At 50.0% G+C, this 14111-nt stretch overlaps 1 protein-coding gene across 1 annotated transcript in view; it reads left to right on the forward strand.

The window, feature by feature from the left end:
• Positions 1–14111, forward strand: part of FHAD1 (forkhead associated phosphopeptide binding domain 1) — a 128356-nt gene that overhangs the window by 60665 nt on the left and 53580 nt on the right. Inside the window, exons 7-11 of the mRNA XM_032863473.1 lie at positions 377–500; positions 4272–4402; positions 5983–6072; positions 7207–7311; positions 11458–11565. Coding sequence (XP_032719364.1) covers positions 377–500; positions 4272–4402; positions 5983–6072; positions 7207–7311; positions 11458–11565 — 558 coding nt within the window. The remainder of the gene's footprint in view (positions 1–376; positions 501–4271; positions 4403–5982; positions 6073–7206; positions 7312–11457; positions 11566–14111) is intronic.

Raw genomic sequence — 14111 nt, forward strand, 5'->3', positions numbered from 1 at the left:
AGCTCTGGAGTGTTCTATGAGATAAAAGCTACCATTGTTCTCATTCGAGGAAGTTAATTTTATAACCTGCTTCCCTCTCATGAGCTTTGCTCTGCATCTGGTTGGTGCTGGATGGGACTAGCAGCTGGTCTCTTTCTGGCCGAGAGTCCAAAGGTGGTAGGAAGGCACATTAGGGATCGTTTTCATCCCATATGACATGGTGGTCGCTGAAGAACAGCCCCTCTCTTGTACCTTCTACCAGTTAAAACTAAAAAGCTCAGTGTCCCCAGCTCCCCACCAAAGATCAATCCAAATCTTGTCCAAACAGGGAGAAGTACCCACGTATCCCATACACCTGGGCTGGCTCCCTCTGACTGTGTGTTGCCTCCTCCCACAGATCAGTGACCTGCAGAAAGGCTACAGCCAGGTGCTGTGCCAGACGCTGTCTGAGAGGAACTCAGAAATCACATCCCTGAAGAATGAGGGTGAGAACTTGAGGAGGGACAAAGCCATCACCTCAGGTGAGCTCTCTCTGATGTGGGCCTGAGAGCTGCCCCATCCCCCTCATTCCCCGGCAACAGCAGACATCACCAATCAACCACCACACCGCTGCTCACTGATCTGGGGTGCAGTCTGAGAGGTCTTCTAGTGGCCTGTGTCTATGAGTTGGAGGCAGCCCTCAAGAGAGGATTTTTGCCATCCAGTTCCTAGGGCAGGGCCTTTTTAACTATTTGAGGGAAGGTTATCACTTAGTTATGTCTAGCGAGCGCCAGGCTCACCAGGGAGAACACAGGGCACCCTGTGGCTCAGGCAGTTCCAGAAGCCAGCTTGCCTTCAGTACAAGCTGGAATGTGGACAGAGTGGGGTCACCGCATTAGGGCACCTGGTGCCCTTGGGCCCGGGTGAAAACATTTCCTAACTGGCCAGCAGAGGGGGCTGCACACTATAGACCTTGGGGTGGGACACAACGCACTTTCCAGAGGCCAGCCGTTTCTTACCCTGGATCCTTTCATTCATTCATTCCACATGTTAATCGAGCACCTACTAGGTGTAAGGCCCTGTTCTAGGTGCCAGGGAGAGACAGCCCTGAGCACAATGTTCCTGTGCTCCTAGGGCTCATATTTGCAAGTTGGGGACAGACACCAAAAAAGTAAACAGGTAAATAAGCCTGTTTCAGAGAAAACTGGCCAGTGTGGGAGCAAAGTGCTTCAGGGATGAAAGTGAAGGGAGAAGAGCTTAGTGGGTGGGCAAGGACAGGTCTTTGAAAAGGTGAAAGGGAAGAACAGTCAGGAAGCCAGAAGGAAAAGTGTTCCAGGCACAGGGATCACAAGTGCAAAGGGCCTGAGGCTAGGGCCAGCTGGCAGCATGGGAGGAGCTAAAGGTGAGTGTGGCTGGAGTGGGGTAAACATGGGACTGGGGGGAGGGCAGGGTCAGAGAGGGAGGCAAGTCACAGGGAGGAGTCTGGGTTTTATTCTAAGGGGGATGGGGAGCCCCTGGGGTTTTTAGAGAGAAATCACAAGCCTGAGAAGGATAGGGCCATTAGCAGAGAAAGAGGGGAGGGAGTGAGGCAGGCGAGGGGGAGCAGGCAGTGAGTCTGGATGGGGCACAGTGCTCTCAGAGCACCTGCTACACAGCAGGAAACGCATCCAGAGCTGCAAAGACCAAGCGAGCGTAACGCTGAGGCACAGGTGAATGGCCATCCATCACTTTATGAATTCGACGTCCTGTGCCGGGACTGCCTGACCCCCGGCAGGTTCACCTCCAGGCTTTCCCTCCGCCTCACTCCACAACTTCCCGCCCCTACCGCCACCGCCTGCCAGGCCTGTTCATGATCTTCCCTGTCCTCGGATATTTCCTGAGCCCTTCCTGCGCTGGGTCCTGGGGAGAACCACAGAGTTTCAGGCCCCAGCCCGGACCTCCTGAAGGGGCATCTGCACATTGGTGAGATCCCCGGGGTGTCATATGCACATTCAAGTTCCAGAAGCACAGGGCTGGGTTTCACTGCAATAATGGGCCCTGAGGCTCAGTGGCTTATAACAGGCGGGCTCATGTCTTGCCTCCACCTTGGTGTCCATCTTGGCTTAGCCGGGGCTTTGCTCATTGTAGCCACTCAGGGACCAGGCTCAGAGAGGCCATCACAATGCCTTCTTCTGCAATGAGAGAGGCAGGAAAGATGTACAGGGCAGATGGAATGACAGAGACTGGGTTTCAGGCTTTTCTGCCTGAAGCAACCAAAAAAAGAAAAAATTAATCTGCAGTAATTATTTTCATGTGACCATGATCCAGGAGAGAGGAAACAAACCAGAAACCCTATGATTGCCCCAGCTTAGTGCCCACTGAGGGGTTCCAGACCACAGCACAGGAAGGAGACCCCAGGCAGAGCCCAGAGGGCCCCCCCATGTTGAGGGGATAGCATTGGAGAAGCCAACACAGCTACAGGGCGCTGGGCAGCATGCCAGAGAGGAGAAGCCACACAGCGAGAGCCCCGGTGATCTTTAGAGGGTCCCCCACCAATGTTCAGCTGAGTATTGAGCAGCACACATATGTGGGCAGGGAAAGAAAACCCAACAGGAGCAGAGGGAACCATCTCGAAGCTCACACAGGTTAGGAATGGTTCATTTTCCCAGCCTCCAAAAGGGAGAGGCCTCATAATACACAGGGTATCTGGTAGAGAGTCAAAAAGGTGTTGGCTTGGGGGTACCTGCGTGGCTCAGTGGGTTAAAGCCTCTGCCTTCGGTTCAGGTCATGATCCCGGGGTCCTGGGATCGAGCCCCGCATCGGGTTCTCTGCTCAGCAGGGAGCCTGCTTCCCTTCCTCTCTCTGCCTGCCTCTGCCTACTTGCGATCTCTGTCAAATAAATAAAATATTTTTAAAAAAAAAGTGTTGGCTTAGTCATGAGACTCCATCACCTCTAGACTAAAGGTTGCTCTGGTCCCACCTCACAAAGCCAGAAGGCAAGCCCCAAAGGGATCAACCTGTTTCAAAATAACCTCACCATGTCCTATGACAGAGCTTACTGTTGAAATGAAATTCTGGATCACTTGTCCTTTATTTCACATACTTTTCTGATTGACAGCTACCAATAAAATTGGGCATAATGTTCTTCTGAGAAGAGAAACACGTGAGCTCATCCAGTCCCACAGCATTTCTGCACCCTTCTTCCCACGTGTCCTCACTCATGAAAGTCCAGTAATGTATTACTTATCTCCTGCTGCATAACCTGTTATCCCCAAAGTTAGCAGGTAAAACAACAACCACTATTTATCATCTCATCCAGCTTCTGGAGCTCAGGAATGTGGGGTGACTTGGTTTGCAAGGTCTCCCATGTGGGGCAGTCAACACATTGGCGGGGGTGACTGTCACCTCATCTAAAGCCCCAGCGGGAGCTGGAGGATCTGCTTCCAGAATGGCTGGTCCACGAGGCTGTCGGCTGGACACCTCCATTCCCCAGAATGTGGGCCTCTCCCCTGGCGGCTTGAGCATCCTCACAATATGGTGATTGGCTTCCCCCGAGCGAGTGATCCAACAGAGAGCAAAGAGAAAGCTGCAATGTCTTTTATGACCCATCTAGGAAGTCACAGTCCATCTTTTCCACAATCTCACACTGGTTCCACACATCAGCCCTACTCATGGTGGGAGAGGGCTGTGCCAGAGCAGGAATTCCAGGAGGCTGAGATGACTGGGGCCATTTTAGAAGCCGGCTACTATAAAAAATAATAGGTACCTGTAACAAATGCTATGGCTCAGCCACTCTCCTATGTTCTTTATAGGTCTTTAACCCTTGTAACAACTCCATGGGGGAGATACAGTGAAAGATACAGGGGAAATAACTTGTCCAAGAATGCCGTGCTACTAAGTGGTTGAAATGTGTTCCAAACTCAGGTCTGAGTGTGAATCCAGCCACCCTTCTCACACCCTCCTTCTATCACAAGACTTTTTATGGCCTCTGGTGAAAAATTCCTGGTCCTTCCCTGCACTGAGCCTTTGTTCTCCTGGTCCAGGGTGTGGACACTCCTGCCAAGCCCAAACCCACAGGCTTTTCTTTTCCTGGCAACACTCGCTGACTTCTTGTTCTGAGGTCTTAACCACTGTTCCACGAATTTCAGTGTCATCCCTGGCCCAGCTCTGGGAGCCTGGACACAAGCTCCTCAGTTGCAAGCAAGGACCAGGGACGGCCCGGGGTTCAGAAGGGACTCGGCCTCAAGCTGGCTGACAGCTGTGGCAACAGTAATCCTTCCTGCTCCTTTGAGCTCTGTGAGTCTTTGTTTATTTTTTATTTTTTTTTTTTACAGGGATGGTGTCATCATTGCAGAAAGAATTGTTAACAAAGGATGAGGAAATCGAACGACTCAAACAGGAGGTGAACCAACTAAAAAGCGAGAACAAAGAAAAGGATCACCAGCTTGAAGCCCTCAGCTCCAGGGTGAGTGTTGGGGTGCCATCATCGTCCTTGTAACTGTCCCCGAAAAGCAGATCAGAGTCCCGTGACTTATCTCACGTACCCCGGACCCCGGCTTTCAATGTCACTCCCATTTCTCCCACCACTGCAAGACCATGCCGGTGCCCAAGGGCATAGGGAAGGCACAGGGAGGACAGCTGCTGGGCGGCCCCAAACACCAAAGGCCCTTCTGGAGAGACTAAAGGCAAGGGGCCAGGTTCTCTGCAAGGTAAAGAACTTTTAAAGTGTAACTTTGACTCTGCAAATGATGTTTCAGTCCTGACTTTGGAACCCTGAGCCTGTAGATGAAGACTTCTCAGGATGCGTGTGCTCTGTGTGTTTCCATGAGTCGAGGTAAAACCCAACAGCTGTCATCTCGGGGAGGCAGCTCAGAGATTCCGGTGGCCGCCTGGTCGGGTAGCTCTGTCTGCAGGGATGTGGGGGGATTAGAACTCGCAGTTCCAAAGAAAAGGCACAGGAAGTACCATCAGGTGCTTAGTCCGACACTCAGTGTGGGACAGAGAAGATGCAGAGCGCGAGCTTTGGGGTCGGAGGGACCAGGAGCCAATCCCAGAGCTTTCCTTTCTCGTAGCATATTGGGCCTCTGTTTCCACATCTGCGAAATGGGGATAACAAACCCATTTTCGGAGAAGTGAGAGGCTGACTTCAGTTGGGCTCTTCGGCCTCTGCACCTGCTCACGGGCCTGGCGGAGCCCGGACCATACCCCGCCGACTGACTTCCCAGCCGCACAGGACCACGGCTTTCTGTGGGGCGCATGCGTGCGTGCGTGCGTGCGTCTGTCCGTGTGTGCGTGCGTGCGTACTTGCGCATGCGTGTTGGAGAGAGGGCGGGTTGCAGAGCTGGTGTTGAGTGGAAGAGATATGGAAGAACATCCGCGTTTGGGCTGTTCTGCTTCCTGAAGTACATGCGGTTTCTTTTTCTCCCCGGTTCCCCTTCCTCACTGACCTCGGGATGAGGTGTTTGCCCTCTGCCAGCCTGTGCCTGCCCCTAGCACAGAGGCCCCTGCCCCCAAGCTGGCAGCCCTGGGCAGCCCTCATGCGTGTGAATTTTAGGGAAAAAGAAGTCGGTGATACTGAGAAGCAAAACTGGAGGGATAAGAAAGAAAATACTGCCCTAGAAATCCACATTTATATATATTTGTAAAGGTTTTATTCGTTTATTTTGAGAGAGGGGGGCAGAGTTAGAGCGCGCAGGAACTGGGAGGAGAGGGCTCAGAAGCAGGCTCCCCGCGAACAGGGAGCGGCGCGTGGGGCTCGATCCGGGACCCTGAGATCATGACCTGAGCCGGAGGCAGGGCTTGACCCACTGAGCCACCCAGGCGCCCCTTGAGGAAGAATTTACACACGTTACCCCCAGAGCTCATGAGAAGGGTGACTAGGAACTGCTGCAGCGTCCCTGGCGTCCCTTGGACGCAAGCGGCCTCGCTTCTGAGAATTTGGGGGAGTGAATTTGGCTGAAGCAACAGGAAACGCTCTGGGGCAAATACGGGGACTAGGGACCCACGGACAACCCCACGTGGTCTTGCTGTCCGTTCTCTCCACAGTGCTCCGTGCTGAAAGAAGAGTTACGGAAGGAAGATGCGCACAAGGAGTACCAAGAAGCCCAAGGGAAAGAATTAAAACTCTGCAAAATCGTGAGTTGAGTCTCCTCACTGCCAGGTATCCCCAGAACGACTAGACTTCGACCTTCAGGGGTTCTTGGGGGTGGGTCGGGAAGGGATTCCTTGGCCCATTAGGTAGCACAAGCTGTGGGGCTTTAATGATTTAGTGTTAACCTAACCACCTAGTTCTCTGAAATGCTGCCTCTAGCCTCAAGGAAGAGATGGCTGAAAATACCATAAAAAAACACACTCTCCTAGCATTCTCTGGGCAGTGGGTGCCTTTCCCCTGGGGCTGGGCGGGGGACGCACCCTGGACCCCTGGTGCCCAAAGCGTCATCTTCCACTGTCAGAGTTTATCAAAGGCATGGGCACAGTTAATAACACAGAGTCCTTCCAGAAATATTTTTGTGGAAATATACCAATGTTACAGCAATTCATGAAAACAAAAAGAAAAGGTGTCTGGCGATTCACAGACCTGTACCCCTGGGGATAAAAATACATTATATGTTTATTCAGAAAAATTAATTAAAATGTGCAAAAAAAAAAAAAAAGAAAAGGTGTCGTTTGCCTTAGATGATGACTTTGGAAATAAATAACAAACTACGAGCACTAAAATGAAAATGTTCATTCCCTGTGCCCACCGAATCCTCTTGCACAACAGCTGGTGTGAGTTTCCATTCGCTGGGAAGTACGGAGCCTTAGATACGAGGAGGAGACGCCCGTTCTCTGTGCCAGGAGCATTGCCATTCTCTGCCTCGAAATGGGAGAAAAGAAAAATTTCGTTGTTCTGTCCTTCCAAACCGCGTCCGTTGTTTCGTCCAAGGAGTCCTTATTTAGATTGATCTCAAAAATATACCCCCGGAGAAGAGCTTCTAATGAGTTGATAGATATCTTGTACTGTTTAATCCAGGATCCATGCTGATTTTCAAAAGAAGCTTAATCATTTCCCTTTACCCAGTTTCCCATACATCCATTGAAAAAAATACCTACTTTGCCCCACGGATGTAGAATTTTCCCCCAAGGGAAGCAATTAAGCTAATAGCAGACTAGGTTTCAGCCTTAATGAACCCAATGAAATGAGCTACGGAGATTCAGAATTTGCAGCCCAGAAGGCAACTCCTACTTCCCATCAGGGAAGTTGATTTCCTGTTGTTGAAACTCTTTCAGCAAATCCAAGATATGGAGAAAGAAATGAAGAAGCTCAGGGAGGAGCTGAAGAAGAGTTGTACCGAACAGAACGTGATCTCCAAGACGCTGCGAGAAAAGAGCAAGGTAAGACGAGGACGGTGTGGCCAGTGTCCGCTCTGGGCCAGGCTCTCTACACCCATCATCTCCGTGAATCTCACAAGGGTTGCGTGTGGTCAATACTGGTGTTAAACCCGCTTGACAGCTGAGAAACTGAGGCTCGCAGAGGTAAAGGATGTTAGCCAAGTGCTCGCAGATAAAGTAGCTGTTCACGTTCGGAACGTGAACTCAGGTCTGTCTGACTCCAGTGCTCCTGTATGTCTCCACTAGTCTCGACTGACTTCAGCTCTTAGCTGGTAAAATTTATCCAGAAGAGAATTGATCCATTAAAATCAGATTTGCCAGTGATGTTGTTAAACTTAAATGCTCTTATTGAAGTGTTTGGCTATGTGTTCTATCAGTCGTTGAAGAGGTATATTTTTTTTAAAATATACTGTGCATTTGTGTGTGGCTGCTTTTAGTATTGTCAACTTTTGCTTTGTATATTTTGAGGCTGTGTTACTAGGTGCCTGTACATTTAGAATTTAACACTTCTCTTTGTGGAAAAAAACAAACCCTTTGATCATCATAAAATATCCCTCTTCATCTCTAGTAGTGTTTTCCCCTTAAAATCTACTTTGTCATTAATATAATTCCAGCAGTGGGGCACCTGGGTGGCTCAGTTGGCATCCAGCTCTTGGTTTTGGCTCAGGTCATGATCTCAGGGTCCTAGGATTAAGCCCAGTACCAGGCTCTGCGCTCAGTGGAGAGTCTGCTTGTCCCTCTCCATCCCCTTCTTCTTTCCCTTTCAAATAAATAAAATCTTTAAATAAATATATATATAACTGGTAGCCACACTGGTTTTTCTTTTGGTTAGAATTTTCATAGCATGTCTTTTTCCTATTTTTCTGTAAATCTTTGTTTTAAGTTTTAGATGCATCTCTTCTAAATACCATATCATCTTTGTAAAATCTACTTCGACAATCTTTGTCTTTTAGTCCATTTATATATAATGTGGTCACTGGTTTACTGGGGTTTAAATCTACCTTCCTGCTCAGTGCCAGCTGTACAATCTGTGTGATGCTCCTTTTTCTTTTCTTTCTTGCCCTCTTTTGAGTTAGTGGTTTTCTCTCATTCCATTTTTCTCTCTATTAGCTTGGAAATTCTTTCCTCTTTTACTACTCTTTTAGTAATAACAAGACAATAGCATTCAGCCTTGACTTACCAAAATCCAGTAGTAGTTGAGTTCCTCATTCTTTAACTGTTTTTGACAGTCAATCTAATGGCTATAATCTGCATTCTTGACTTACCAAGATCTGACATTACTTGATAATTATCCCCTTCTCCTTGGTAAGGCAATGACTATAGAACGCTAACTTTGCTCACCCCCTCCAGATTTTATGCCATTGTTGTCATTTTCTAAACTATTCCCTTTATTTTGTTTTGTTTTGTTTTGTTTTGTTTTGTCTTTAAGTGGGTTCTGTGCCCAGCATGGAACCCAATGCAGGGCCTGAACTCACGACTCTGAGACCAAGACCCAAGCCAAGGTCAAGAGTCAAATGCTTACCTGAATGAACCACCCAGGTGTCCCATAGACTAAGTCTGGAAGACCTTATCACTATTTCTCTATAGTCAATATTCATGTCCACACATTACCTTCCTTCTGGTCTTTTCTGCATCTCTGATCATCCATATGGGATCATTGTTCCTCTGTCTGAAGAACACCCTTTAGTGTTTCCTTCAGCATGGCTGTGATGATAACAAATTCTCTCAGATTTTTGCATATGCATCTTTGAAAATGAATATTTAACCTTCATTCTTAAAACACATTTTGACTGAGGATCGACTTCTGCATTGGCGATGACGTTCTGCCTGCGCGTTATAGGTAGCATTAGGTCCATCATTCTGTTGTTTCTACTTCGAAGTCATTTAGAAGCCTAACTCTCCGTGCCTTTGTGTAATCTGTTTTCCCCGGCCACTCTTAAGATTTTCTTATCTCTTGATTTTTAGCAGCTTTATTATGATTATTTAGGCATGGATTCATTTTCGTTTACCTTGTTTGGCATTCACATGGGCTTCTTGAGTCCTTGACTGGGTGTTTTGCATTGGTGTGGCACTCGGGCAACCTACCACACAGGCAAGCGGGAAGCTGCTGAAAGCTTTCAAACAGGGCACTGGTGTGATTACATTGTGATCAGTAATAATGGTAAAAGGCACCTGGGTGGCTCAGTTGGTTAAACGTCCACATTCAGCTCAGGTCATGATCCCACAGTCCTGGGATTGAGTCCCGCATGAGTATCCTTGTCCAGTGGGGAGTTTGCTTTTCCCTTTCCCTCTGCCTGCCCCCCTACTAGTGCTCTTTCTCGCTCTCTCGATCAAATAAATAAATAAAATCCTATAAAAATAATAATGATGATGATGAAAACAATAGCTATAATTTCCTGTGCACTAGGCATTATGCCAAATATTTCATCTCTCTCCAACATTCATCCTCTCCATTTCACACACGAGGGAATCAAGTCTCCTAGTCACTAGTTAGGTAACCAGGCCACGGCCAGCCACCCTTTCAGTAGGAGGCGAAGCCTAGACCGGAGGCCATGTTGGTCTGGCTTCAGTTACTGGGGCATAGCCACTAGCCACATGTGACTCTTCACACTGAAGTTAATCAAGATTAGGTAGAATTCAAAACTGAGTTCCTCAGTCACACCAGCCGCATTTCAAGTGCCTGAGAACCAGATACGGCTACCACTCAGCACAGACACAGAGCATGGCTATCACAGCAGAAAGTTCTGGCAGACCGAGCTGCTCCACAGCCTGGTAACTGGCCCAGCACCATGAAGAACGTGCTGGGAGGAAGCAAACAAGAAGGTGGAGGCCACTTATCACCCGCCAGAGGTCCCCAGTGCCTGGTGGTGGGGGTGGTGGGCTCGCCAGGAGAGGGACGGAGATGAGGACTGGAGATGAGAAGGGTCGGAGCCACAGGCTTGGGGGATTGCTGGGCATGAGAGACAGAGTGCAGTGGCAGCGTAGGAAGACCCAAAGGCTGGGGCAGGGGTGGGGGGGGGCGCTGTTCATTAGATGGGGAGCTTAGCTAAAGGCAGAATCCAGGCTGGACTTGGCTTTCGCAGCGTATGAGAAAGTCTGCTGAAACAGACGTCAGAGCATGTTTAGATGGGTGGGGGGTGGGGGGAGGACGTACATGGAAGAAGCTAAGGTTAGATAGCTTTGCCAAGGTACCCTCGCTACAGCCCCTGTGCCACACTGCTCAGAAGAAAGCTCTACGGGGTTCTTCTGGGTCTTGTATTACTTCTGTGACTCCCCCTCCCCTCAGCCCCCTAAGAAACAGCTTGTGAATTTGTTTCAGCACAAAATCCTCACGTTCGTTTAGGGGAGTTTGCTTCATTTCCCGATAGTGCCAGAGCCCTGAGCTCAACAGGCGCTTCCAAAGGTGGTTGTTCGGAAAAGAAGGCCGCAGCTGCAGGTTTGCATAATCGCCAGCAGAGGGCAGCATCGAGCACCTGCAGGCTCACCTGCCCTTGACCATTACCAGAGAATAAAGGGGCAGGTTCTCCACCACCCAACCCTCGCCGGGTAAATGCCTTCTTTGTGATCTGTGATTCTTAAAAGATACTGTTTAGCAAGCCCCTAGACAGGTTTCCACTGGTGAGTGTGCTAAAAGTGGCAGTGACAAATAGAATAATAAACCTAACAATGACATCTGTCAAGTACCCAGCATGGGGCAGTTCCTAGCAGCATTAGGATGACGCCACCTGGTGGACATTCTGTCCACTTCTACAGATTACAGCTCCTGATGCACCAGTAGCGCCCTGGGGAAGTACTGGCACTACTCTATTAAACATTTTGAGTCCCCGCAATAACCCTGTGAGGCGCACCTGGGATCATCGTCCCTATTTGACAGATGAGGACACTGTTTGGCGGTCACACAGCTTGCCGGGGACCCAGAGGGGATCAGACCCTGAGCTTGGGCATGCAGAGCGTGGCCCTCTACCCTGGGGAGGTGGCTTCTGCGATCCTGCCTCCACCCTGCACTCGCCTGTGACCCCTGCCACCTGGGCTGCAGCACCCCCTGCCTCCCAGGGACTCCCCCATGGCCATTAGCCCCCTTGGAGGAAGTTCCCCGGAGTGCATTATGATCACATTAGCGGCAAGCATATGCTTTCATCGTCATTTCAGGTTGAAGAGAAGCTTCAGGAGGATTCCAGAAGGAAATTGCTCCAGCTACAAGAAATGGGGAACAGAGAGAACCTCATTAAAGTCAATTTGGAAAGGGCAGTAGGTCAGGTAGGCCAGCTCCAGAGCCCCCTTCAGAGGCCCACATTCCCCGGGGGTTTTCTGCACCCAAGCCACTGGTGGGGACGTGTGAGGACAGTGGCCGTAGTTGAATTCTCCCTTTTATCCCAGGGGAGAAGCCGTGTGTGGCTTCTGCATCCCAGTGGACACCTCGAACAGGCTTCTGGGAAGCTGTCCACCGAAGCAGTTCCCCACTGTCTGAGACCCAGGCAGCCCCTCCTGGCTCCATGCCCGCCCCAGTTAACCCGCTGCGTGGTTCCCTGTTGGGAGGAGTTTGAACCTCTTGATCCCATGGTGTTTCTAGTACTTTCTTCCTCACATTTTTTGTCCTGATATTCACCATGATCTCACTTCCTCTGTTGACCAGCAGATGTCACAGTCAGTGTCCAGTCAGTGTCCTTGAGATAAAGTAAGATCCCAGAATGTCAGCACGCTCTCTGGATGGGGAAGTCCTTGGGCAGGGTGGTGAGCAAGCTCGGACAGGCCCATCTGGGGTTGCCATTTCCCTAATATCCTGGCCCCAGGTGGCCCAGTGGCCCTTCCTCTTATGTGTGACACAGATGCAAGGTCCAGAACATGCAAACAAGACTTCACCAAAGGCTAAGGGAGAGCAAACGGGAAGCCAGGATGGGGGGCACTGACCCTCCAGAATGGGGCCCTCCGAGGGAAGCCCACCTTGGACTTCTCCCCAAGGGGCTGTCTTCTGGCAACCTTGGACAGCTGCAGGGGACCCAAGAACATTGTGTGTGTGTGTGTGTGTGTGTGTGTGTGTGTGTACGCATACTTTTGTTTTTCTGGGAAGGAGGGTCTACCATGTCACCCACTGGATTCTCAGAAGGGTTTGTGAACCTCCAAGAAAATCTTAAAGGAGGCCTCTATCCCATGAGACCCAGTTCCCAAAGTCTTTCCAGGCCTTCACAGGGCAGCGTGACCTGGCTTTGTGAGAGGCACACACAAGTTAAATAATGATGCTGACAGTTGGACAGATCTTAAAGCCCCTTCAACAGATGACAACCCCAGTGTCATCTCTGCAGGGTGCCAACACAGTGCAAAGGCAGAGAGCCTGCCAATGTGGGCCTCCCTTTGTGCACCTGGACTAGACCCTCACCTTTCCTGTGCTCTGCAGCCCCCAACACAAACCTGACCTGAAGGCATGATCTGTGTCACTTGCCCAAGTACCAAGGTCTAGGTTATGGCTCTAGGGAGAAGTCATTTGGGAGGACCCTAAGAGACACTGAGATTCCTCTGGGTCTAGACCCAGGAGACAGAGGATGAGTCCTGTCTCTTCCACCTTCCCATCCCGCCCCTGTATTTCCATGGCCCTGCTCCCTGTCTGAGATTCTGCCCCTCCGCAGACAAGTGGCTCCAGGACGGAGCACAGGAACCAAGAGGACCTGTCCCCGGGCAATGTTGTTGGATGCCTCTGGTGGTCATGGGGGTCCATATCCACAGGGCCCTCTCTCTACATACCCTCTTCCTGGGCTAGTTCGATCCTTTGTGTGTGGATCCAGAGAGTGGCCTGGAATGCCTGGAGACACCTCCCACCCTGGTCAGCCCTGGGCAGGCTGATTCCACGGGGGTCCTTCGGAGACTCATCAGTCCACTCTTGTGTTCCCAGAGGCCCACAGAATGTAGTAAACCCTGCATATTAGGACCTTCTGACTTTTAAATTGGTTCAGTGGCATTTATGTTCCCTTCAGGGCTCATTTTTACTTTTTGTTGTTGTTGTTGTTATTTTTGTTTTGTGTGTTTAATTTTTTTGTAATTTTCAGGGTAATTTTTTTGGTAATTTTCTGTTTTAGAGTCAATGACCATATTTTGCCAGTGAGCCAAAAACCCAGGCTGTGTTAGTAAATTCTCAGAGAAAGGGGGCTTCTTTGCCTCTCACTTCTCTGGGAACCAGACACCTTGAACTTGAACTTCTGTGTGCCCCGATTTAATTTAACTGTGCTGTTTCATCAGCCGTAATCTGAAAACACCAGCGCCCAGGAGGCACTGGATAGAAGCCGGTGGAACCGAAGTAGAGGACCTGGTTTTCAGACAGATGTCTCTGCATACGAGCATCTGATGAATATGTATTGAGCGCCCACTCTGCCAGGCACGGTACCAGGCTCTGGGGAGACGAAGACAATAGACACGGTGTTCAGGACATGGACGGTTGGAGGCCCAGAATGGCAGAAGGGAGCATGTTGTGCTCTCGCCAGGCACCCGAGCTGATGACACCATTTACTTCGGCTGACGGCTTCAATATTTATTTCACAGTCTGGAGCCAACTTAACAATTAAGGAAGAACGCTCCCGGCCCCAGACTTCCCACTGGATAATTGGCACCAAGTGGTTCTTCCGAGGGCACAAGGCGTGTGTACGCTGCCCACGTGGGTCTGCTGGGCTCGGCAGGCAGACCTAAAAAGTAATTAAAATCTGCTGCCCTGTTCTCTTCTGTCGGCACTGCCCCTTCCAGTGAGAGGTGAATGTTTTCATGACCCATAATGACCGTTAGCGGTGCAAGGACCATCCTCCCTCCTGGACCCCCGGCGG

Source organism: Lontra canadensis, unplaced genomic scaffold, assembly GCF_010015895.1.
Source record: "Lontra canadensis isolate GAN:19392208 unplaced genomic scaffold, GSC_riverotter_1.0 scaffold25, whole genome shotgun sequence".
NCBI lineage: Eukaryota > Metazoa > Chordata > Mammalia > Carnivora > Mustelidae > Lontra > Lontra canadensis.